The sequence below is a fragment of the Sprattus sprattus genome (genome assembly GCF_963457725.1).
Source record: "Sprattus sprattus genome assembly, chromosome: 3".
In the NCBI taxonomy this organism is placed as follows: Eukaryota; Metazoa; Chordata; class Actinopteri; order Clupeiformes; family Clupeidae; genus Sprattus; species Sprattus sprattus.
In genome coordinates, this window is record NC_137922.1 from 9,043,249 (window position 1) to 9,067,102 (window position 23,854).

The window sequence follows — 23,854 nt, forward strand, 5'->3', positions numbered from 1 at the left end:
ATTCAGATTCCCTCACCTTTAACTAGCATGAACCAATGACGCAAAAACAACCAACACCAGAACAACAACAATAAATAAAATTCCATATTTTAGGGTTCACCAGGGCAACACGGCGAGATGGGGCCGATGGGGGAGGAGGGGAAGAGAGGAGTCAGAGGAGACGCAGGGTCCCCAGGAGAAGCTGGGCTTGTTGGAGAGAGGGTGAGCACCATCTCAGACTCCATTTTCATTATGTCATTCATTCATTCATTCATGCATTCATTTTTCATTCATTCATTCAGGCATGTATATCATTCATTCATTCATTGTATCATTTTATCATTCATTCATTCATTGTAAATGTAATTTATTCATGCATTTGTTGGTTTGTTTGTTCTTTCATTTGGTCGTTCATTCATTCACTAATTCACTCACTCACTCATTCATTAGTAGACCTATTTATCCAAAACAACACATACTTTAGACAAAGTATACAGTTTCTCAATAGAAACCTTCACCACTGCCCTATCGCTGTGTCGTGGCTGCCACCGCCCACAGTGGAAACTGATGAGCTGACGAGATGATTAATCCCAGGCGAGGGTGCTCTAAAGTGGCCTCCCCCTACAGCAGATCATGCTCTGCCTGTATGAGACAAGGAAAGTGTTATGAATCACTGAGATCTCATTAAATACTCCAAGGGGTACTAAGTGTGGGTGTACACTCTTTGCCTAAGCAGCAATACAACTGGGTTGAAGTTGTCAATTAACTGGCACTTCATGAAACAGTCATGAGATCAGAAACAGTGGAACTACAATTGGTTAGCCTTGTTACATTAACCAGAACATTACATTAAATGAATAACCCATTCAAAGATATCCAATATATTACAGCTACTGAAACCCGTTCTTTTAAAAGAATACTTGAGTGAGCTGGTTTTTCTTTCCTGAGAAAGGAAGCACATGTTTGGGAGGATGTGAGGTTAAATCATTTTTTACTTTCAGCTTCTGTTAAAGATTAACAGTATAAATCAAATTAATGATTTGTTTCTTTTATCAGGGGGTTCCAGGTAATCGAGGTTTCTCTGGTGGTGATGGTCTTCCTGGTCAAAAGGTAGGCAACAAAAGGTTATTGATTCTTAATTAGAATGACTTTTTCTTGAATCATTTGAGTTGATATTTATCGACATGCTCACTGAACTGTTTCTTGTCCCTAGGGTGCCCAAGGTGAGCGTGGTGGATCTGGAACCTCTGGCCTGAAGGGAGGCGGTGGTGACCCTGGACGCTTAGGAGAAGCAGGCCTCCCAGGAGCTAGGGTAAGAACCTCATCACTATCTCTTTAGTCCAAGACATGCAAGGTGTTAATCTCATCTTAATCTCGTCTCTCGGTACTGTTTGCCTTGATCAAAACACATCCAGATGGCTCACTTGCATGTGCTGTTTCCCTTTAGGGTTTGACTGGACTGGCTGGAACACAAGGACCCGAGGGCAAACTAGGACCACAGGTAAATGCCACCGACAAATGCCAGTGATTTACCTTTCATTAACCTATCTGTGGCATCAGTCAGATAGATAATAACCATTTTTCCCTTCTCCCTGGCAGGGAAGTGCAGGAGAGGATGGTGGTCCAGGTCCGGCTGGACCTGCTGGTACCAGAGGTCTGCCAGGGTCATTGGGCCTGCCCGGGCCAAAAGGTTTCAGTGTGAGTAAAAGCCAGTTTTCAGAACCTTGTTTGTTCCTATAGGGATTTTAAACAGTTCACTGGCATTAGCACTGGAATTAGTGAATACTGTTTGCATTGTAATACCTGTACACTGTAGTGCCTGCTTCCATTGTTACATCCCCATTATACCTAACATCTGAAACATATCCATAGCATAGAACATGTACATCTAATGTAGTGCTTTTGAAATAAGTTGAGTTGTGTAAAGTCTGAACAATGTGTTTATTTTGTCTCCAGGGAGATGCAGGAAAGATCGGAGAGGCAGGGACCCCTGGAGTACCTGGCCAGAGAGTGAGTGTTGCCCTTCCCCAACCAAACATCTGACACTGGACTAAGTCAGATCAGGGCCGAATCTGGACCGGATCACAGCTGGATGCTCTCTAGAATGATCTATTATCTATGTGTACTCTTAGGACAGCGCTCTCCTTATCAGGGACGGGCTGAATTACCAAGTCAATGCCCACTGAAGGGTAATTTGTGCATGCATAAATCAAACCGGTGTCCCTGGACAGTTTGTTATGCTAAACCAAAGAAGAGGTTCCATTTTCCAATACTGTTGTATTTTTCTGTCTCTCTCTCTCTGTCTGTCTATCTTCTCTCTTTCACTTTGAGCCGGATTGAAGTGGGTCTCTTGAGAGAGGCCGAGACAGGGAGTGCTGATAGCGTTGAGAATGGACAGCCTTCAGAACTGAATAAATGTAATTTTAATGTAGTGGAGTGGAGGTCTTGGTGAGAAGGGAGGGGAAATGGGGGAATAACTAATGAGTTGGTCTTGACGTTGCAGGGAGGAAACGGAAAAGATGGAGAGGAGGGGGCGGCAGGGCCACCTGGACCAGGCGTAAGTGTCTCTTATCTGATCGGGTTCTATTGAATTCTGCACTGTGTGCTCGCAGAGAACCCTGTATAATTTATGATGGAGTTTTTGCTCAGTTGCTGTTGTATATCAAAGCTGGTTTGTCCATGCGTTTCTCAACTTCTCTCTCGTTTTCTTCTCTCTCTCTCTCTCTTTCTTTCTCTCTCTTTTCTCTCTCTATCTCAGGGCCTTTCCGGAAAGAGAGGTGAGCAGGGGCCACCTGGGCTGAATGGATTCCAGGTAGGCTCTTGACCTTCAGCGCCTCATACAAGAAAGGGTTTCTAAAAGGGTTTAAGATTGAGGGGTCACGCTTTTTTTTTCTCGATCGCCTCACCACTGCCACAAATCCTCTTAAATCTTAAGTGGTTGTGCTGTGACAGAATGTTATAAATTCTTATAAAATTATAAAAACTTTTTTTCTGGGTATTTTCAAGGGATTGCCTGGATCCGCAGGCCCACCAGGAGAGTCAGGAAAGCCAGGAATGGAGGTGAGTGTGGGAATCTATGTGAGTGCTAGGTAACCACTTCTTTGCCTTCGCCTCACCCAATAGTTTCAGGACACCTCAGAGGCTGTTATCTCTCTTGTACTTGGTTTACCCACATGTATTTAGGTATGCATGTAAAGCCCACAAAGGAAACATTTTGTTCAGTTAAAAAACAAAAACCCACCTGTTAATTTTTTAGTACTACCTTCTTTAGTCACGGACAAGGATAACGTTGGATAATTTGCTTGGTTACAATTGATTCCATTGTTGCTAAGCCCGAATCCTTAAGCTTGCTAACTGTTTCGAAGAGTTTCGATGATATATATTGACCAATTTCTTTTTGCCTCGTAGGGAGTCAACGGAGAGACTGGATCTGTTGGACTAACAGGACCAAGAGTAAGCTGATTGGTCAATTGGCCAAGAATTTACAATACTCAGTATCTGATTGGGCAATTTATATGATATTATCCATAATATTCAGCATCTGAAATGGAGATCTAGGGAGTGTTCACTGTATTACTTATCACCACTGATTGAACTTCAATTTTGACTCAAGCAATGGTAGACATTTGGGACAGGCACATCCTTAAATAGTCGAATCTTTGTGTAGAGTTGCATGGTTGATAAACACCACTAAAATCCCTTCTTCTTTGTCCCAGGGTGAGCGAGGAACACCTGGAGAGAGAGGGGAACCTGGGCCCAATGGCCTTAACGGACCCAAAGGCATCTCAGGCACACCTGGACCCGATGGCGCCAAGGTGAGGCAGTCATGCATGCCCACTCACAGCTGCAAGGAAACTAGGGGGCTGTGATGTTTCACCATGTCCCTGCAGTGTCATGTCCTCATAGCTTCTTAGCCTTGCAGATAAACGAATCTTTTAATGTTATTATACACAGCTATTATTTATACATTTGTATCTTCTTAAGGAAGGGTTATTTTGACTATTGGCAATATCAGTGTCAGTATCAGTGTATGGAAGGAACAGACCAGAGCATTGGGGAGACTTTGGAAACGTATTGAAATAATTGCATGGGAATAAAGTTGCGGACCATTGCTGGTTAGTGGGAGGGAAATGAAATACAGTATAGTTATTGATTTCTGTACAGGCAGTTTATCATTAAGCACAAATTGCCCCATTCAATGGAAAGGAACTGTCTAGTTGATCTGTTTACTTTGCCTCAGGGGAGTGCTGGCCCCTCAGGCACTCTTGGAGAAGTGGGACCCGCAGGCCTGCAGGGTATGCCTGGAGAGAGAGGTATCCCTGGCATCTCTGGACCTAAAGGAGAGAGAGTAAGTGTCTTCAGGTGACCTCTGAACTTTCAATGAGAATTGTAATTATAGTTGTAATTCGCATTTGCAATTGCAGTTGTTTGTTAAGTATTTAGTAGGTGGCCACATTGGCTTTACAGTACAGAGATTGTGTCCATTTTAGCAGCATGTGTGTTTCCTGGTTTGTCAGTGTGTGTCCTTCCAGGTCTACATGTTATGCAGGAAATGAACTGAGATAATGACGTTGCTTCCATAACTCCCTGCTCAAGCTTCTCCATCATGAAATCTGTTTCGGTTTATGTATGTACCCCCCTCGTTTCGGCGTGATGAGCTCCATTGAGATGCGGATCTCATTTTTGTGTGTATAGCTGAGCTCATTATTGCGTAGCCACAATCTTTGAGAGCCTGACCTTGGTTTTGTTTTGGTTATGAGGTTTTTGCCTCTCATCTCAGAGTCTCATTTCCAATATTTTAGGGAGGCATTGGAGGCAAAGGAAATGAGGGGAAAGCTGGAGCTGATGGTGCAAGGGTGAGTCATACCAGTCCCTCTGGGTCAATATTCTGTTCGCTTTTTTCTTTTGGTAAAATTAAATGAATGCATCAGTTACTCTGTAATATCAGTACATTTTAAATCAAGAAAAAGATCAGACATTTATATGAACATTTATGCCTGCTTTTCCCAGCCTCCATCTATAGTATAGATTCTATACCTTTGTTACCAATATTATTACTATTGCTGTGCTATTACTATTATTACCATTACTGTACTAATGTAATCTGTTACACCTTGGCGTTGTCCATGTCTTGTAGGGATTGCCTGGTGCACTTGGACCTCAAGGCCCAGCTGGGCACAATGGAGAGAAGGTGAGAATGCTGATGGTTCTTCAGTCATAAGTGTGCGTCCGTATGAATGCATCGCTCAACGTGTTTTACGTTGCGTTTTAATCCTGCGTTGTGTGCCGCAGGGCGAGTCTGGACCCCGAGGCCCAACAGGAAACCCCGGAGCCAGAGCGGTGGCCGTGAGTAAATGTGTGATGTGTTTGTGTTGTGATGTTGTCCAGGCAACACTGGATATAGATTCCTTGTTCAGGTGTGGGGCTTTGGTTTGACTGCTTTTTCAATCTTTTAAAAAAAAAATTGCTCACAACGAAAGCTGAACAAAGTCCAAGTCCGAGTTGAATCTCTGTCAAGGCAATTAACCTCAAATGTCCGCAATTCTGATGGACATCTTTTTAAGTCTTCTTAAAGCTTCTTAAGCTTTCATCAGTCATAAAAATCTTTGCAAAGCACTTGTGTAATGTATAATGATTCTATTTGATCTATTATTTCATTTTATCAACAATATACAATTTCTTTAAATCTGTTTCTAAATCTGTTTTATTAGTTTTAAAAGCCTCTAAACCTTAACATAAAGCCAAATAACTTGTAGGCTCTCATCAGCAGCACCGACATAAAGCCTTTCCTCATGTTATATCTTGTTTTAGGGTTCTCGTGGTGAAACAGGTCCTACTGGTCCTGTTGGATTTGCTGGTGTTCCGGTGAGTAAGACTACTGATGTCTCTTCGTGGGAGATGTTTGAGTTCCTGTCAAAGGTTTTGATTTCCTGTTAAAAACCATGAGTCACATGACCCTAAGTGTTTGTAACGGCAGTCATTTCCTGTCAGGGTCCTGATGGTCAGCCAGGGGTGAAAGGTGGAACAGGCGAGCCTGGAGCCAAGGGAGAGGCAGGGTCTGCGGGCCCACAGGGTATGGCTGGAAAGGCTGGTGCTCGGGTGAGTTTAGAGATACCTGGCGGCGTGGGTGACTTACTTCTGTATCAATGTTGTTGTCTGTTTTAGAGGAAAAATGTATATCATTAAAGGTTCAGTCCTTGATTATAATCCATTGCACTTTTTCACCAAACTCAAAGCTCTTCTCACATTCCTCTAGTTGTATGTTCAGTGTGTGTATTCAAAAACACTAATGGTGTTCATGCACAGTCCAGGCCCTGTCAATGAGAAACGAAGATGCTCTGACCAAGCCATACACTTTTCCAGCCAATCCACACGTTGCTTCAGGAGTACAGATGGGAGAGGTGTAACTTGATTGGCTGCTGAGCTCCAATATCCACAATCCTTCATCATTTAGGACTGCACCTGTAAACACAGGACATTATTGCTTGGTGATCCATGATGTGATGCCAACACAAAGTAGAGTAATACAAAGGCCTGCAGTGAAACTTCAGGTCGGCCTGTTCGAAGACAAGGAAACTTTTGTTTTTGTTTTTTTATGAGGTCATATACACACTCCAGCTTTGCTATCATTTGTCACCAGAGTGTTTACAAAGGACGTCTCACCCTAGCAAAGGTTAATGCGGACTTCATTTTTAACCGCATTATGTGGTAATTTGTCTCCAGGGACTTATTGGAGTAGGCGGACTGAAGGGTGCTCGAGGAACACAAGGCGCTTCGGTGAGTGTTCCTGTGTTCAGTGTTTTCACATGGAGGTCACCATCAAACGTGTCAGTATTTCCAGTGGTGTTTGAAACTGAATTTTCCCCCTTTCTCCACTCAGGGTTCACACGGTTTCCCTGGATCTCCTGGTGGCGTTGGAACACCTGGTGCTTCTGTGAGTATTTCTATTTCAGTTATTAATGTAAACTCCCACTTGCAATTATTATACTTCAAACAACAAACACTCACCCACTTCAGTTGTATATTAAGTATGCTGAAATCTTTTCATATACGTGTCATACTGTGTCATAGTGTAAATAGTGTTGAGTCAAAAGTGCTTTACTGCTCTGTCCAGGGATCGATTGGAGCGGCCGGGCCAATAGGACAGCCTGGGAAGGCCGGTGTTAAGGGCATCCATGGGGAGAAGGGTCCCATGGGGCGCGTGGGGGAGCGTGGAGCCCTTGGCTCAGCTGGTGGCCCTGGTGACAAGGGTGATGCAGGAGAGGATGGACAACCGGTAAAATGGGAAAGTCATTTTTGCCACAAAAAAAACAGAAAAAGACAATCAAATATAAATTAAAATAAAATGATAAAAGAATAATTGAATAACCCATTCCCTTTAATTTGATTAACACCTGCTGCTGTGATCAGTTCAGTGTGTACAAACTGTCGTTTAGTATAGCTAGCAGCACGTGGTTCTATTCTGATACACTTTTGGTAGTCAATTAGTATTTATTTCAGCATGTCAACAGTCACTGGTTGAATCTTGTCTAGTCCTGTTGACAGCATAATTGGCGCAGGATTGGTCTAGAAGATAAGACAGTTTGCCAATAGTTTACTGGTTAGACATGTTAGGAATCATTAAGGGTGTAATTACCTTTCATTAGAGTATTTACTTATGGCTTCCCTGTCCCTGTACCTTATGTTAGATGGCAGCCAAAACCCAGTGGCACAGGGCGAATGCTTAAAATCCCCTTAAGGAATGTGTTTCCTGCTGGTCTCTAGCATCACTGCCGCATTAAGATTTACATTTACATATGCATATTTAGATTGCTCACATAGGGTTATATGGTCTCTGAAAATATGACCTTTGTATTTCATTATATCATTACATTCATTCATTCATTTATGTATTCATTCATTCACATTCATTCATTCACTGAGTGTTTCCATGCTGGTTTCACCTCTTTCCCCTCCATCTCATCTGTCTTTTTTCCTCAGGGTCCCCTGGGGCCTCCAGGTCCCTCTGGCACGACGGGCATGAGAGGGCTGGTGGGCATGCCTGGCATGAGGGGAGAGAGGGGCATGATGGGCCTGCCTGGTCCCGCTGTGAGTGTCAATCCTACTGCTTGTGTGTTAACCGTGGGATCAGTCTTTGGGTTAACCTAGTACATTACATTATTCATTTACACTGGCCCCTAATAAACCATATTTTTTGAATAATCTGATTTTAGCCATTTGCATGTATTGTAAATAGTTGACGTGAAAATATGACAGCCCTACAATTAGATTGTAAAGCTACACTGGAATTCAGAAACACCCATGCCACAAGACTGAGCTAAATGTTGTGTATAATATATGGTGGCTGCCTGTAGCTGAATCCATATTACAGTTTGGATATCTTGAGGATCCTAAAAAAGTTTCAGGTGGGTTTAATTTGTATGACCATAGTGTCGTACCAAATGCCTCTTCTGGTGGGGTTTTAAAAATTAAGAGGTTCTAAAAATAAAAAGGTCCCCTAAACACAATGGCTGCCAACTTAGCTGCTACGGTGATATTTATCATCCTGTTTTGACAGGGGAAGGCTTTTGCAGCCGATTCAAGATGCCCTTTTGCCAGTTACAGAGTCTTTATATAGGAAAAATACTCACAGGGATTTCATGTGCTTCCAGGGAGCTCCAGGAAAGAATGGTCAATCGGGCGGTCCTGGACAGAAAGGACCCCCAGGGATTGCAGGATTAATGGGACTCCGCGGACCTCGTGGAGAAGCTGGATCACAGGTGCAGGTCCTCCCTATGACTGTGCACTCCGGCTCCAGAGTTTAGCTGCTCGGGGTCCACTGCTCCACTGTCACTGCGGCTTTTCAGATTGACATATGCACGTTTAGATAGGCTCTGGAAATATGACACTTTTTACTTCATATGAGATCATCACTAAGTCATTCATTCATTTGCATGTTTTCTTTGTAGGGTCTAGCAGGACCTGATGGAATTCCAGGAAAAGATGGTAGCATTGGAGCAAGGGTAAGAAAAAGGCACTGCAACACAGCTCTGTGATAAAAATCACCGAAAAACCCTCTCACTATTCATTATGCAGTCAGAGCTGAATTCTCTCGTGCCTCTGTAACCTATATATTTTGGTTCAAGGAAAAAGTTAATGATGGATTCCCTCTTGGTATAATTGTTGTTTTTGCATACGTCATATAATTCATCATTCATGAAAGCCTTTCATAAAACACATCATTTGCTTTATGGAAGTGTCCTCATCTTGTCAGGCTTTCTTGAAAGAGTTTTTTGATGTCATGCAATACTTATGATACCCCTGTGTGGCCGGTCCCTTTGCAGCTATGCCATATTACCATGTTGAAAGAAGCATTTGCCAACTAATTAAAGGCTGTTTCCAATGGGATAACAGAGATTAGGATGGTAAACAAAGGCTGCTGTTTACATTTCCTAACTGATTATGCTGCTTTACTTATCAGTTTTTTGTTTATTTATTTATTTGTTTGTTTTGTAGGGTGACAGAGGAAATCCAGGTCCTGAAGGACTGGCAGGTGTTGCGGGCGCACTTGGAACTCCGGGGCCAGTTGGTTCAACTGGAGACCCAGGAAAGAGAGGAAATCAGGTGAGGCAGTGCAGGCCCCTGCCAACATGTCCACCAATAATAGTAAACTTTAGGTAGACAATACTTTAATTGATTTATCAGTCACAAATACCATCCTAGTCATCAATATCCCTATTATATTTTTTTAACCATTCATCTATTAATTCGGCTGTCTATAAAACAAACCAGAACCACTAATCACCACTAACGCAGTACCTCAGGGCAAGCAAATTAATTTCTTTTCTGTAAGAGATATTATTAAACATTTTAGACATCATCTTAAGTTATGAAGGCAGGCTCTATGTCCTAGTCGACTCCTTCTTTGAGAGGGATTGCAGTTCTTGTGCCACTTGAAAAAGTATTTGTGATCAGTCAGTCAGAGTTCTAGATGTAGAGCTTGAAGAAGACAGTAGTTCATGTCTCTTTGCTGAAGTGCACTTTAGTCTATCTTAAAGCTTTTCGGTGTGTTTGTGTTTGCTGGCAGGGGCCAAGAGGTCCTCCTGGCTCTGCTGGCCCATCTGGCACTCGTGGAAAGCAGGTAAGATAAGGCCATTTCTACAGTGGAATTTCATATATGCAATGTATTGTGTCAAAATGTGTCAACATTTCTGTGTCAAAAAGTCTGAACAGCAATCTCGATTTACTTTCTCTCCCATTAGCCTAATCTAAAACCTGTTATATGACTGTGTGTGTGTGCGTGTGTGTGTGTGTGTGTGTGTGTGTGTGGGGGGGGGGGGGGGGGGGGGGGTGGGTGTGTGTGTGTGTGTGTGTGTGTGTGTGTGTGTGTGTTGGATACAGGTTAACTGCCTGAGTCAAACATTGCAGTACAATATAGTGTAAGATTGTAAGCTGATTTGCACTGGGCTCCGTGTAATGTGTTGTGTTGTGTTGTGTGGGATCCAGGGGCCACAGGGACCACAAGGAGATAAGGGCGAGCAAGGAGACAAGGGAGAGAGAGGTCAGAAAGGTCACAGAGGGTTCACCGGACTCCAAGGTCTCCCTGGAATAGCTGTAAGTCTAACAGCCTTCACTATACAACTTTACATCAGTGCTCTTGTTTTCAGATGTATAGAACTCTTGTATTGACTTTGTAAACAACGTTTTTGTGTCAAGTTTCGAGTCAATTTTCGGTACAGAACCCTTTTCTGTGAAGTGTGCAGCTTTTGTATTTTTCAAGGATTTAAAGTACTTTCATGAGTCCAAACCGAACACCAGCTTTATGCTTGATTCTGTTTCAAGGGTCAAACAGGAGATGCTGGGGGTCGTGGAATCGTTGGACCTGGTGGCCCAAGGGTGAGTTCTGGATTGGTGGAGTCGACACAACATAGCCCAGATGGAGATATAATCAATATAATATTATCAGTATGATCAAATTGATAGATAATCATTATAATATAAGCCCTACAATCAGATTTGGATATTATTAGTGTAAAGTATTTGTCATAACAAAATGTGCACGGCTGTCTTTAGGGTAACCCAGGTCCGGTTGGACCACAAGGAAAGGAGGGAGACCAGGGAGTGCCTGGACCTCAGGGTTCTCCTGGAACTCGCGGAGAATATGGTGAACTTGGACCAGCGGTGAGCCTTGTAGACTGTCTATACTTCAGAACAGGAACAGGCTTATAATTGAAAAGTCTTTGGTTGGATTCAGGTTGAATACCTGAATATTCATCAATTTAGTTTAGTAAAAATACATTTGCTCCGATTATTTGGATATTATACGAAAAACTTTAAAAATCAAAACATTCAAATTTGCATAGACATGGTCCTCAAGTGTTTGGGGGACTATTTTGGTGAGGGGAGTTGGCCGGGGGTGGGGTAATCTAAGATATATTTTTGTTAAATGTAGATTTAGAAAAACAGCCAGTTTAGCAAGGTCGATGTTTTTTTCATAAAGCTTGTCATTAAACTATACAATAATTTATATTAATTTATTTAGTAGATGCTCATATTTATGTATGTCTGAGCTGTGCGTGACTTACAGCACAGATGTACAAGTATGCATGCTCCCGTGGACTCATGACCTCAAGACACACGGAACAGCTCTTTCCCAACTCAGCTCTCATAAGTCGCTCTCCCCTATATGACCCTCAGGGACCTCCAGGAGAGTCTGGCCCCCCGGGTCTCCCCGGCCCCCAAGGCCCCCCCACAGGCATTGCGGACGAGCTCTTTGCCACCTTCCCTGACTACGAGGGCGAGGACGCAGGCTCCCCGTACGTCGCCTCCGAAAAGGACCCCGCTCCCCCTCCTGAGGTCGTCAGGGACGAGGCGCTCCCCATCAGCAACACGATAAACAACGTCAACAAGGGCCCGGGCAAGGCCCCGGTGGACATAGGCATCACCATCTCCCTCAAGACCCTGAGCAGTCAGCTGGACAGCATGAAAAGCCCCGATGGCACCAGCATGCACCCAGCACGCACCTGTGACGACCTCAAGCGTTGCTACCCCCACAAAAAGAGCGGTGGGTGGAGAGTCGCACAGCCACAGATAAGACAGATTTGTATTGGGGGGTAGGGTGGGGAAGGGGAAGGGGGAAGAGTTGAATCTAAGGGATGGGGGGCAGGTGTGATCAGGCAGGCTGTTTGAGTATAGCTGGGTTGAATGGGACTAATCTCGCGCTGTGGAAATGAAAGCTCCTTGGTGGTGGAAAAGCCTATTTATGCCGCAACAGAAGCAGGCGTGCCTGGTAAATGACTTTCCCCCGAGGTCAGTTGTGAATACTTACAAAGGAACTTAGGAGACTTACATCGGCAATGATCAGACGCTTTCATCATTTTAAGCACGTTGTTCCGACACAATAAGAAGTACATCATTCTAAGTATTAAACCTTTAAAGATGTTCTCGGCCTGACAGTGGTGCAGATTTGACTAAACCTCATTGATCCCTATTTGTTAATATATATTGTTGATGTTGTTGTAGGTGAGTACTGGATAGATCCCAATGAGGGCAGTCTGAATGATGCCATCAAGGTAAACTGCAACATGGACACGGGTGAGACCTGCATCCCTGCCAGTCCCGCTAGCATCCCACGCAAGTCCTGGTGGGCGTCCAACTCCAACAATTCCAAGCCCATCTGGTTTGGAGCCAACATGAATGGAGGAAGTCGCGTGAGTGCAAATAATTGCCTGCCAAATACATTGTTCTGACATTACGATTGACTCTTGAATGGATTTAAATCCACATAAGATTGGCATTAGGTCTGTCCCAGGGCAGCTGACATTTTACCTCCCGAAAAGCTGCCCTTTCCTTATGACAGTTCCCCCATCAAACCTGTTATAAACCTTTACATTTAAAGATGCATGTCCACCCAGAGTTCAATTGACTTTACTTTCAAAGTACTTACTAGATAACTAGTTCTTGTCCAGGACATTTACTGCATAGAGGTGTAAAATGTATAGAACAAGTGGCATGAACACTAATGTGAGGCGCTCTGACTCTGTTTTAGTTTACCTACGGGAATGAGGGGGCCTCTCGTAACTCGGTGGCTGTTCAGCTGACCTTCGTGCGCCTGCTGTCCAAAGAGGCCACGCAGACACTCACCTTTCACTGCCGCAACAGCGTGGCCTACAAGGACGCAAGCGCCGGCAACCTGAAGAAGGCCGCCATCTTAAAGGGAGCTGACGGCGTGGACCTCCGTGCCTACGGCAACAACCGGATGAAGTACACTGTTACCGAGGACAGCTGCTCCGTATGTTGTTTTGCTTTGTTTGTCTGTTTTCCTTTATGTCATGACTAACGATACAAACATACAAATGGCATATGCTTTTAGTACTGGGCCTTGAAGAACAACATGTGTCAGAGAGGCCATTGAAGAAGCCTGTAAGAATGTACACTGTGGGGGTGCTGTGACTCAAAGGGCCTCATCTCAAACTTATAAGGGTCCAAGGGCCCACGGGTTCCTGGGTTCCAAACAGGCAAAAAGCCCCAGAACAAGTAAAATAAGAAAGTACGCCATAACACACTGATAATGTTAACTGCAATACGCAGAAACATTCAGATTATTAATTATTATTATTACTTGTTGGTTTGCCTCTACAGGATGCCCCCAGTGATTGGGGCAAGACTGTTTTCGAGTACCGGACTCAGAAGCCAGCTAGACTGCCAATTGTGGACTTGGCTGCTGTGGACGTTGGAAGAGCTGATCAGGAGTTCGGAATCGATATAGGCCCGGTGTGTTTCTCCTAAACCCAAGGAAATCTCCCTTATCTAATATTTCCTTGAGAAACACCATGGGAGCAATGAACTATCTGCTGATGCAATCAGCCTTGTTGACAAACATACAGACTTCCTTGCCTAAGACAAACAAGTATTTATTACATGTTTTCAGATATCTCTAAATGCCAAATTTATAAGGAGAAGGCGATACCATGGAGCCATATTGAGATCGTTTTTTTTAACCACAGCAGTATTTTTCTTCCCAAGTTGAACTTTGTCAGAATTCCTACTGGTTGTGTGGTTTGAGATTTTGAGAGACCATGCTGACCCATGCTCAAAAGTCACCATTTCTTTAACCAGAAACAAAATGAAAATTACCACATACAATAAATATGAAAAACTTGATATGTTAGTTATTTATTTGTTATTCTTTCAGGGTGGTGTTATATGAATCTAAGCTAATTTTTTTTTAAATGTCATTTTGTCCCTGCCCCTCAGGTGGGTACCAGGGCATTGGGTGGGTTAACTTGTATTAAAAAGGTCCCTGGATGGATGGCGTTGGTGTGGTTTGTTGATATCATTTTGTTCTCACCCCTCACCCCATCTCCGACCGCTCCTGGATTGGAAAATTAAATTTCAAATGGCACCCCATTCATGTATGACATTATGCATGCATGCTACCTCTAGACGTTATTTATGCTAATGCACGGTTGTTTGAGAGATGATTCATTGCTGCCAGCCTAATGAGGTTTTCCCAGCCATCAGTGAAGCACTGTAGGTGAGGGTTGTGGTAATCACTTAACATAATGTGGTCATGACTGCATGAAAAACAGGTGCCGTCTGGCCAGTATGAATGGTTGTTTTTGTCTTTACTGAGCACTAGCTTGTTTTCTTTTTTGTTCAGGTAAGACATTCCAGATACTAGCAAAATGATAACTAAAAAATCCCAAATGTAGAGGCTTGAGCTACATTAAATAACTTGCCATAGTTGTCATTGGTTTGCCGGTTGATAATATTTCTAATGTAATTCTGTTGCAGAACCCCCAGGCCAGTGTGTTTTTGTTTGTTTGTTTGTTTCTCCAAGAGGCTACACATCTGATTAAAGCAATCATTCAACTCCTAATGTCTTCAGTATAGATGACCACCTCCATCACAGTGTTAGCATGACAACCAAAGGTCTAAAGGGAAGATTACCACTGGGCTTTTGATTTCTTCAGCCAAGTAGCGATATTTTCAGGAGGTGATTATTTTAATTAACAGGCTCACACACTCTTTTGGTCAAGAGCATGCTGACTGTAATCACACTGGTCACAAAAACAGACTTATTTCACTCACAATTAAGGACATTTACAATTTATTCTCCAAATAGCATAGAAAAACACATAACATTTGCAGTTCTAAGAATTTGTGTAAGTGCACATCTGGGGGCTTCCTCCTCTCTTAAGATGGATGTAAGAATATAAATGATTCTTGAAACAACAGAATAGTTACAGTAATAGTGGTTATAAGAGGGGAAGTGCTGGTATGGTGTACATGCTGATGTTAATACAACTGCTTTGAATCACCAAAATTTTACCCGGAAAACCCTTCCCTGTAAAAGTCTTGGCTAAATGGATTTAACAAAAATGTTGACACTCAGCAACTTTGCAATGCAAACAATTATGATTAAAGGTGTTCTTTACTCATCCCAGTAAAAGTGTGTTTTTAAACGATGATAAATGTTAGTTGAGTTATGTGGACATGCAAAGCAGCTTTGTAGGTGAAATGTTATGTCACTATGTTATGATTTGTTCTGAAATCCTCATAGGCATCAATGCAAGTGCCACCAGTACAACATTCCGGTGAACATAGAATAAATTCAGAAGACGTTTTCAAGTTCTTCCATGTGCAAAATTCTAAAAATAAAGAAATAACTAAATTAAATAGATTTAAATTTGTAATTATATTAAAATACCCTCTAAAGAGTTGGTTGTTTCATTGTTAGGTTCAAATACATGAATTTCACCATTGTATGATATCAAATAATTAAATGCTCAGAGCCTTACATATATCCATCTTGTTTCACACATCCTACAAAAATAAAAAACTCCACATGAGTGGCTTTAACAGTATTTCTCTCTGACACAATGAAAATATAGAAATACACTGAAATCTTGATCTTGATTTAACATTCCAGCAAAAAAACATTTCAAGTAATTTACATCTTACATTTCTATTTACATAAAAACTTTAGTTTTGACATCAACATCGACTATCCACTGAATCCATTGAAAACACTGTGCCTTCCAGAATTAGTCCCATTTTGAACCCCGCCTGTGAGGAAAAACAAACAAACAGAGAAACTTAGTGGTTTTCAGAAATAAATCTATTTCCTATGACAAAGAATTGCAACTCTCATGCACTGTGTATGACATTTCACAAGACAAGACCCTGATAGGCCACTTAGTGTTTATGTAACAGTCTGCCAGAGTTAGGAGCAAAGACTTGATTATGCTGTTCTGCCTTTCAAAAATGAAGGAATAAGGAAATAAAAGAAGTCTCGAGGGAAGTGATAACATTTGAGGACAGCAACCGAGCTTGATGAAAATGAAAACATATAAAACACATGGGCATGCTTTCTGGGCCAAAACCATGAAGCAAAATACATTTCCATCTTTACAAAAGATGTACGGTAACAAACTCAGTTCAGTTCAGCCCCAACTTTTGGGGAAGGTGGGTGAGGGAAAGTTAGCTTCCTTTCAACTGCAAACATAAATAATTCAGAGCCAGTTTATCATTGAACTGATTATTGAAATGCAAATAGGCAGGGAAGAAAAAGCTTTTGCTTGTCTAATCCCAATCTGAAAGGCCCTGAACTGAACTGGAAGTCACAGCGAGTGACAGGCGGCTGCGGCACAAAACACGTGACAGAAGCCAGAGAAGTCAGGTGATGGCAACAGCAGCAGAAGCACTCGGGTTTATATCATGTCTGAGAGGAAGAAATGGGTTTACAAACCATCTCTGCCGCTGCAGCGTGGAGAGACGAGAGCAGAAAGATCACTGCTGTTAGTGGAATACTAAAATACTGCCATATAAAAATGGAAGAAGGAACCAGAAAGTGTGCTCTAATGTTGGAATGCTAAATTCAAGCAAATTTGAAACATTGACATGCAGCCTTTGAAATTTTTGAGCAGTTATTTTTTTAAACTTTTGGCTTAAAAGTCAAAGCACTTGTAATTGTCAATCTTATCCTGTCACCACGTTGACAATTTTGTCTAAGAGAAGTGGTTGTCAGTCAAGGGGATGACAAATGCAACTCCCATCTGACTTTTCATGAGGGAACCACATAACAACAAAGGCAAAACCCCTCTCCCTCAATGATAAATACCTACATTTGGCTTCAACTAAAATTCATATCTGTTGATGGCTCAGAGAAAAATCCCAATAATGAGTTATGTTAGCCTACATTTGTAAGATCAAACCATTTATAATTCAAGTCTAATTTTTGCGTTTTGAAAAGTTGTAAATCACGATTGCATCTTAGCAAGTGCTTTAATTAATTATTGATTGCCTTCTGAATGTTTCATTCCAGCCATAAGCCACGTTTTACCAGGATCTGCCCTGGTTAAGGGTTTTAGAGCATTGACGCTAAAGCCTTAGCTTTTACCCCCATTTACATAACAGATCAGTGTATGTGAGTGAGTGTGTGATGTGTGTGTGTGTGTGTGTGTGTGTGTGTGTGTGTGTGTGTGTGTGTGTGTGTGTGTGTGTCTGTGTCTGTGTGTCTGTCTGTCTGTGTGTCTGTGTGTCTGTGTGTGTCTGTGTGTGTGTGTGTGTGTGTGTGTGTGTGTGTGTGTGTGTGTGTGTGTGTGTGTGTCTGTGAACGCGCGTGCATTTACCTGCATCTCCTCCAGCTTAGATTGTATGTCGGGAGAGTAGTCTGCAGGCACACTGTTGAAAGGGTCAAATGGTTCAGCTCCAAACAGGTCCATCCCTGCAGGAGAGGAGAATGGAGAACAGGGGAGGTGGAGAGAGAGGAGTGTCGATGGAAACAACATGAGAGGGGGAAGGAAGAGGAGGAGGAGGAGGAGGAGAGGGGAGGAGAGAGGAGAGAGGATGGAAACAACATGAGAGGGGGAAGGAAGAGGAGGAGGAGGAGGAGAGGGGAGGAGAGAGGAAAGAGGATGGAAACAACATGAGAGAGGAGGAAGGAAGAGGAGGAGGAGGAGAAGGGAGGAGAGATGAGGGGAGGATAGAGGAGAGTCGATGGAAACAACATGAGAGGGGGAAGGAGGAGGAGGAGAGGGGAGGGGACGGCGAGAAGAGGAGAGGGGAGAAAGGAGGAATATGGATATGAACAGAATATGAAGGAGAGGACAGAACATGGGTACAGAAATAAAAAAAAGTAATATAGCAGTAGAAAAAGGATAAAAAAGAGCAGGGTTGGTCAACACAGAAAGAAGGGGGGAAAGAGGACAAGAAACAGGAGAAGATTGTAATGAAAAGGGAAAGAGAGCAGAAACAATATCAACCCTATGATAACTTAGAGTCTCACTCTATGCCAAAGTCAGTTATAGCCAGAGGGTGTTAGAGGGGATTTAAAAAGGCCTGAAGCCTCACATATACCAGTTAGAGTGAGATACTCACTCCTCTCCTTAAGCGGCAGGCAAGGAGGAGGAGGAGGAGGAGGAGGTGGCGTGAAGGGAGGTGGGCTGTCCTCGTTGCTGGCCGGTATCTTTGTCATGGGTGACACGGGGGAGAAGGGCACCATGTCAAAGACGTCCGTGGACCGCCTTCGCACAGGGATGCTCCCGGCCTGGAGGGAGATTGGGGGTCAAAGTTCAAAGGTCATTTATCAATTTGATTAGCTCCTGAACCTCACCCATCAGCTGAACATGCTGAAGTGTCAGTGCTGATGGGGTCTTCAAAGCAGAATAAGTAAAGAGTAGTAGATTGCGTTGAGGGGCACTGGCTTTGACTTTGATCTTCCCTCGTGGCTGAGTATAGATAAGACCTTTATACATAATGTAGTCGAGTTAACTGCAACTTTTAGATTTTAAATGCAATATGGCAGAAAATGTGTTGAATCAAATCAAAATTCAACTTTAAACATTCTAATCCCTTTCCAAGTCTTTCATTTTTATAAAGCTTTTTTTTTTAGGAATATTAATCCACAAATCTAAAATGTCAGGAGGAGTGTGTGTGTAAGTGTGTGCACTGTGTTCTGAGATTACCAATCTCTCCAACTCATCAAAAAGATTCCCCTTTGCAGATTTACTTACAGGAACTATAAACTAGAAGCAGGAGAAGATCCTCTTGAGGGGTGAGTATTTGAAACATTTCATCTTCTTCTTTAGTATATAGATGTACAGAGGTAAACATGTACAGTATGATTTGGCACAGAAATATCAAAATATGTATAAGTCTACGTATCATGCTTATATAGTAGGGATGTTGCTGCATTCTAAATGGCTTTGGTTGTCTGCCATGTGGTGTTGGAGTAGGTGGCCTTTGGGATGTGACTGCTGTTACTTGTCTTATAATCTAATTCACTTTTATGTCACTTTGCATAAAAGTGTCAGCCAAATAAGTACATCTAAATGGAACTGTTATTAAATCATAGGTGCTGGTGTAAAACGGAGACCTGAAAAACATCAATTTGCCTTTTTAAAGAAACATCTGTTGAGTAATCCTATCTTTTTTTCTTACAATCTTTTGATTTACATTTGTTCATTTACCAGATGGTACCAGCTGAACTAAATTAAACTCTCTCTTGTAAAGTGAGATAGAAAAGTAGACCACTGCCAAATGCATGTGCTTTTGTCAGAGAAAACCACTTATGCAGGAACACAAAGCGTTGAACAGTGGGTGAGTAAAGGAAAGAAAAAGCGCTGGTTATTACGCGAGGGCGTGGCACACTGTGGTTGGTGAGGGGCTTTGATTGGGCGGGTTTAGAGGGTGGGGGTGTGATCAGGCCGGCTGATTGGCTGGAATCGGGGGAGCTGGCAGGGGTGAGCGTGACGGAGGAGATCTCCAGACAGGCTAGGGCTGTCAGGTCACCGCCGCACCAGAACAGAGCCGACGGCCTCTGCATCATGAAGGCCTCGTTACTGGGGTTTAGGTGGAGGAGCTACAGAGAGAGAGAGAGAGAGAGGGAGAGAGAGGAGGAGGAAAGAGGAAATAGAGAAAGAAGAAGAGAGATAGAGAGGAAAAGAGAGAGGAGAAGAAGGAAGAAAGGAAGATTGAAAGGAAAAAACGAAAAAAGAGAGAGGAAGAGTTTTCTTTTTGTTTAGAGGGTTAGATACAATCAAAAGGTTGAAGTGAAAGATGACAGTTCATTAAAATTCAGACCAAAAGAGGAGTGCTAGTGAGAGATAGAGGGTTAGAGGGCCTATTTCTGAACCGCCATTTTAGATTTCATCTTGTTGTCAACTACACAGTTTTGAACTGACAGTTTTTACTCAACTTTATACATACATAAAGTAGGCCAGAAAATGATCTAAAGTCAAAATGAGGGCAAGGCATGGGTGAGTACGGCGAAGAAAGCAGTGCCTTCTTGCTGAAGTGGTTGTCTGTCAAAATGAGTGGAGAACATACTGGAGAAACCTGGCCATTCGGCAGCTGGTCCTCCAAATCCTGCAGCTGCTTTTTTAATCTGGAGTTCTCGGCCTCTAGATCTTGAATCTATAATCGAAGAAGAACAAAGATTTTGAATCAAGAAACAAAGACCTTAAGATGGAGGGCGAAACTAAGAGTAACATATTGATTCGGTATCTTTTACATTTTAATCATTTGCCAGAGAGAAACTGGAGGTTTACTCAACTCTACAGACAATAAATGACACAAAGAGCTGGGAAGGAAATAGCGAAGGAAGACTGATAGAGATTTTTAGAATCCAAGCCTGAGCTTTATCAAGCCCCTTAGTACTAGAACATTTTGTTCTGTGTATTAATACATACATTCTAAACCTGATTGTTCAAATCCTTGATTGTGATTGGCTAAAAGCCGTTGTAAAATCCAGCATTACCTTACAATTTGACCTGATTACATTCCATATTACTGCGCAGCGAATGGCAAGGCATTCATATAGCGCATTTCATACCCAGTGTTCCATCTGGCTGTTGCGTTGCTTCAAGGGTTGCGTGGCAACGATTTATTTAGGAACTATAATTTTTAGTGGCGGAAGAAAGACGGTTTATTATTAAACTGTTGTTTCTTAAATTGAATTGTCTTTAATTATGAAACCATATCAAATATGTGTAGTAACAGGTTTAGAAAAGCAATAAGCCCCGCGAGTCCGTGCTTTGCGCTGATTTTAGAACAGGTAAGGGGGTTTAACGGCACTCCGCTTCGCGCCGTGCCTAACAACTCCCTTACCTGTTCTAAAATCAGCGCAAAGCACGGCCTCTTGGGGCTTATTGCTTAATTATAGTGTATATAATTATTATTATATACACTATAATTATTATAATTATTTATCATATAATAGTGTAGCTTATTATATTAACACATGTATTCAGGGCTTATAGATGGCAAATAAATCTATTTATATCATCATAAACAAATAGTCTCATGCTCTATTTAACCGTTACCCTCTTCTGTAGGCTGCCTATCTGTTTTCTGGTCTCCATATCTTTACCACCGGATTCCAGGAACTTTTTGTATGCCAGGTCAAACGCTTGACCGATGGCGAGGGTAATCTCCTCCGCCTGCTCCCCGGCAGCAAACAACGAGGGCACAAAGAGTAAACACAAACAGTAAACACAATGGTGGAGAACAGTCAACAACAGAGTAAAGCATGCAATCCCTTAAGCAAACAGAGCTGGTCAAGTTAAACACGGATTAGAGATAAATAAATACTGTAATGACTGCTGCAGAAAAAAAAATACATTTCAATTACAGCTTTCTGTATACACAAGGACATCGAGAAGAAACAAGAGTCGATCAGCGGGATGGGCAAAAGAGGCAGACAAGAAGTAATTATTAATGATTGAATATATGTATGTATATATTTACAGTATATTATATATATATATATATATATATATATATATATATATAATATGATTATATATAATATGATTGAATATACTAAAAGGATAAGTATTGGGAGTACTTGGGCAAAAGGGGTCGTAAATTGAAAAGGAAATTTGATTGAATGAGGAGGGGGACAATATGGAAGACTGCAGTCAGGGACTGGATGAGTTTGTCTAAATGAGGGTGGTGGGTTGAGACTTACACATTTATCGCTGTCGAACACATAGCACAGATGCGTCTTGGTCTCGGGGTCGGTGCAGATGAACGTGAATATCCTCTTGTCCGTTTTATCATCAGCGCAGAAGGACATTCTGTGTAACTGGCAATTATGCTGTACTTCCTGCGGAGACAAGGTAATTTAGGTTCCAGCCGAAGAGGGCAATCGCACCAGCTCAGGGCGGGGGGAAAGACTTCAGGAGGGCATGCCATGCAACTCTGCAGCTCACCTTTAATTAAACTAAGTGACTGTTTTTATTGTGTGATACATCACACTCACTGTCTTTGCTCGCACTCACATTACAGAAATGTAAATCTGTTCCTCTTAATGCACATGTGTGAATCACCTTCTCCTTTTCAGTCTGTTTTTATGGGGAGGAGGACGACGACGAAATTACTTAGAAAAATGACTTTTTGTATCTATCGAAAATAAACAAAACACAAAGATATAAAAATCCACAGTAGGTCTAGATTACAGTTTCAGTGACATAGTCTGTGTGCTCTTGCAGCTGGACTGGTAGAACAAGAAGCCAACAACACCAAGGTCATGGCTTCAACAACGCCAAGGTCATGGCTTCAATATCCAGGGACTAAACTGCTGAAAATGTAGCTCTGCACCGGACACAGTGCACATCTCAACAGTCGCTTTGGATGAAAGTGTCTGCTGACTGATGAAACATAAATGTCAGTACGTGTCAGTGAGAGTATGTTCAGTGTTCAGTGTTAATATAGTATGTGTCAGTGAGAGTAGGTTCAGTGCTGAGTGTTAATATAGTACGTGCCAGTGAGAGTAGGTTCAGTGCTGTGTTAATTAGTGAAGCCTGAGGTCCTGGGCTTGATGTGCTGTGAGACTGACTGACTCACTTTTGTCTTTGGATCTAAGATTTTCACTCCGTAGATGGAAATCTGCAACTCCACTTTGGGAGACTTCTGTCCCTCAGACTTCTTGATGTGCCTTTGAAACTGAAAACACCAAAAAAACAACACTGTAAATAAAACATAAATGCATATGCAGTCTGAGCTTTTCATCATTTACTTATTTGAGTCTGATTTTTTGTTTTGTTTTAAAGTGGATAAACAGTTCCTTAAATTTCAATCTCTAGAGCTATATCATTGACTGACACCCCTGTTGTAATGTTCATGCACTCCACTGGAGGGCAGTACAGAACACACACGCATGTTTGACCCATGTCATTTGGCTGGAGGCAAGCAATTAACTTTTACGTGCCACCTGGCTCTTTTGTGCGTGAGAGAGTGCCCACCTGTTGCTAATGACAGAACAGTGAAACGCTATGGTGATCTTTTCTTCCCTCTACTACCCCTCCTAGGCATTCCTAATGTGTTTGGCACAAAAACTGCAGTCTATACTTTGTCCGCACTCTGCGGTACTGTTATCAAAATCTGCCATTTTGAAAAGCACAAGGGTATAGCATATGGCAGAGTCAACATCAATTAAAGTCGTTTTTTTTTTGTGTTGCCAGGAAAAGACGTCAATGGAGGGGATTAGAGTGCTTTGAGCTGAGTGTAAAGGTACCTTGAGCTTCCGTACGGCAACCTTCACCACGTCAGTGCCTTTTGGCTGGTCCACCTCGGTGATCCCCAGGAACTGAGACAGAAAAAAAAATCAAAGCAGACAGCACTAGAAACAATCAGTGCCATGCTGGCAAGCGACTCCAGACGTTGATAAATATCTGTGTATGTATTTGTGTGTATGTGTGTGTGTGTATGTTTGTGAGATAGAAAGAGTGTGAAAGAGAAAGAAAGAAAGAAACTTTTCTGCGCTTAAACTTGGCAGAGGTGTCATCAAGAGAACTCAATAAAAAAACACCTGCGATGTTAGAGAACACCTCGAAACCTGTACACTGTCAGACATTAACAGCCCTGATTTGCCTGGCTCGCTCTCAAA

The 23,854-nt window shown here is 42.4% G+C and overlaps 2 protein-coding genes across 2 annotated transcripts in view; one reads left to right on the forward strand and one right to left on the reverse strand.

Annotated features, from left to right (window-relative positions):
- Positions 1–117: 117 nt before the first annotated feature.
- LOC308362614 (uncharacterized protein) lies at positions 118–13,746 on the forward strand (the record flags this gene model as incomplete). Its single annotated transcript, XM_080835344.1, has 31 exons — positions 118–201; positions 1,193–1,291; positions 1,427–1,480; positions 1,579–1,677; positions 1,936–1,989; positions 2,483–2,536; positions 2,738–2,791; positions 2,986–3,039; positions 3,388–3,432; positions 3,696–3,794; positions 4,220–4,327; positions 4,782–4,835; positions 5,117–5,170; positions 5,272–5,325; positions 5,791–5,844; positions 5,971–6,078; positions 6,703–6,756; positions 6,860–6,913; positions 7,094–7,255; positions 7,960–8,067; positions 8,631–8,738; positions 8,928–8,981; positions 9,475–9,582; positions 10,046–10,099; positions 10,465–10,572; positions 10,801–10,854; positions 11,032–11,139; positions 11,656–12,022; positions 12,481–12,668; positions 13,007–13,249; positions 13,600–13,746. The coding sequence occupies 31 exons, from the start codon at positions 118–120 to the stop codon at positions 13,744–13,746; spliced, it is 3,045 nt and encodes a 1,014-aa protein (XP_080691470.1).
- A 2,211-nt stretch (positions 13,747–15,957) lies between these two features.
- Positions 15,958–23,854, reverse strand: part of gulp1b (GULP PTB domain containing engulfment adaptor 1b) — a gene marked incomplete at both ends in the record, with an annotated part of 38,486 nt that continues 30,589 nt past the window's right edge. The window contains 9 exons of the mRNA XM_080834706.1: positions 15,958–16,029; positions 17,595–17,689; positions 18,322–18,511; positions 19,598–19,825; positions 20,293–20,379; positions 21,288–21,404; positions 21,935–22,072; positions 22,813–22,911; positions 23,483–23,554. Coding sequence (XP_080690832.1) covers positions 15,958–16,029; positions 17,595–17,689; positions 18,322–18,511; positions 19,598–19,825; positions 20,293–20,379; positions 21,288–21,404; positions 21,935–22,072; positions 22,813–22,911; positions 23,483–23,554 — 1,098 coding nt within the window. The remainder of the gene's footprint in view (positions 16,030–17,594; positions 17,690–18,321; positions 18,512–19,597; positions 19,826–20,292; positions 20,380–21,287; positions 21,405–21,934; positions 22,073–22,812; positions 22,912–23,482; positions 23,555–23,854) is intronic.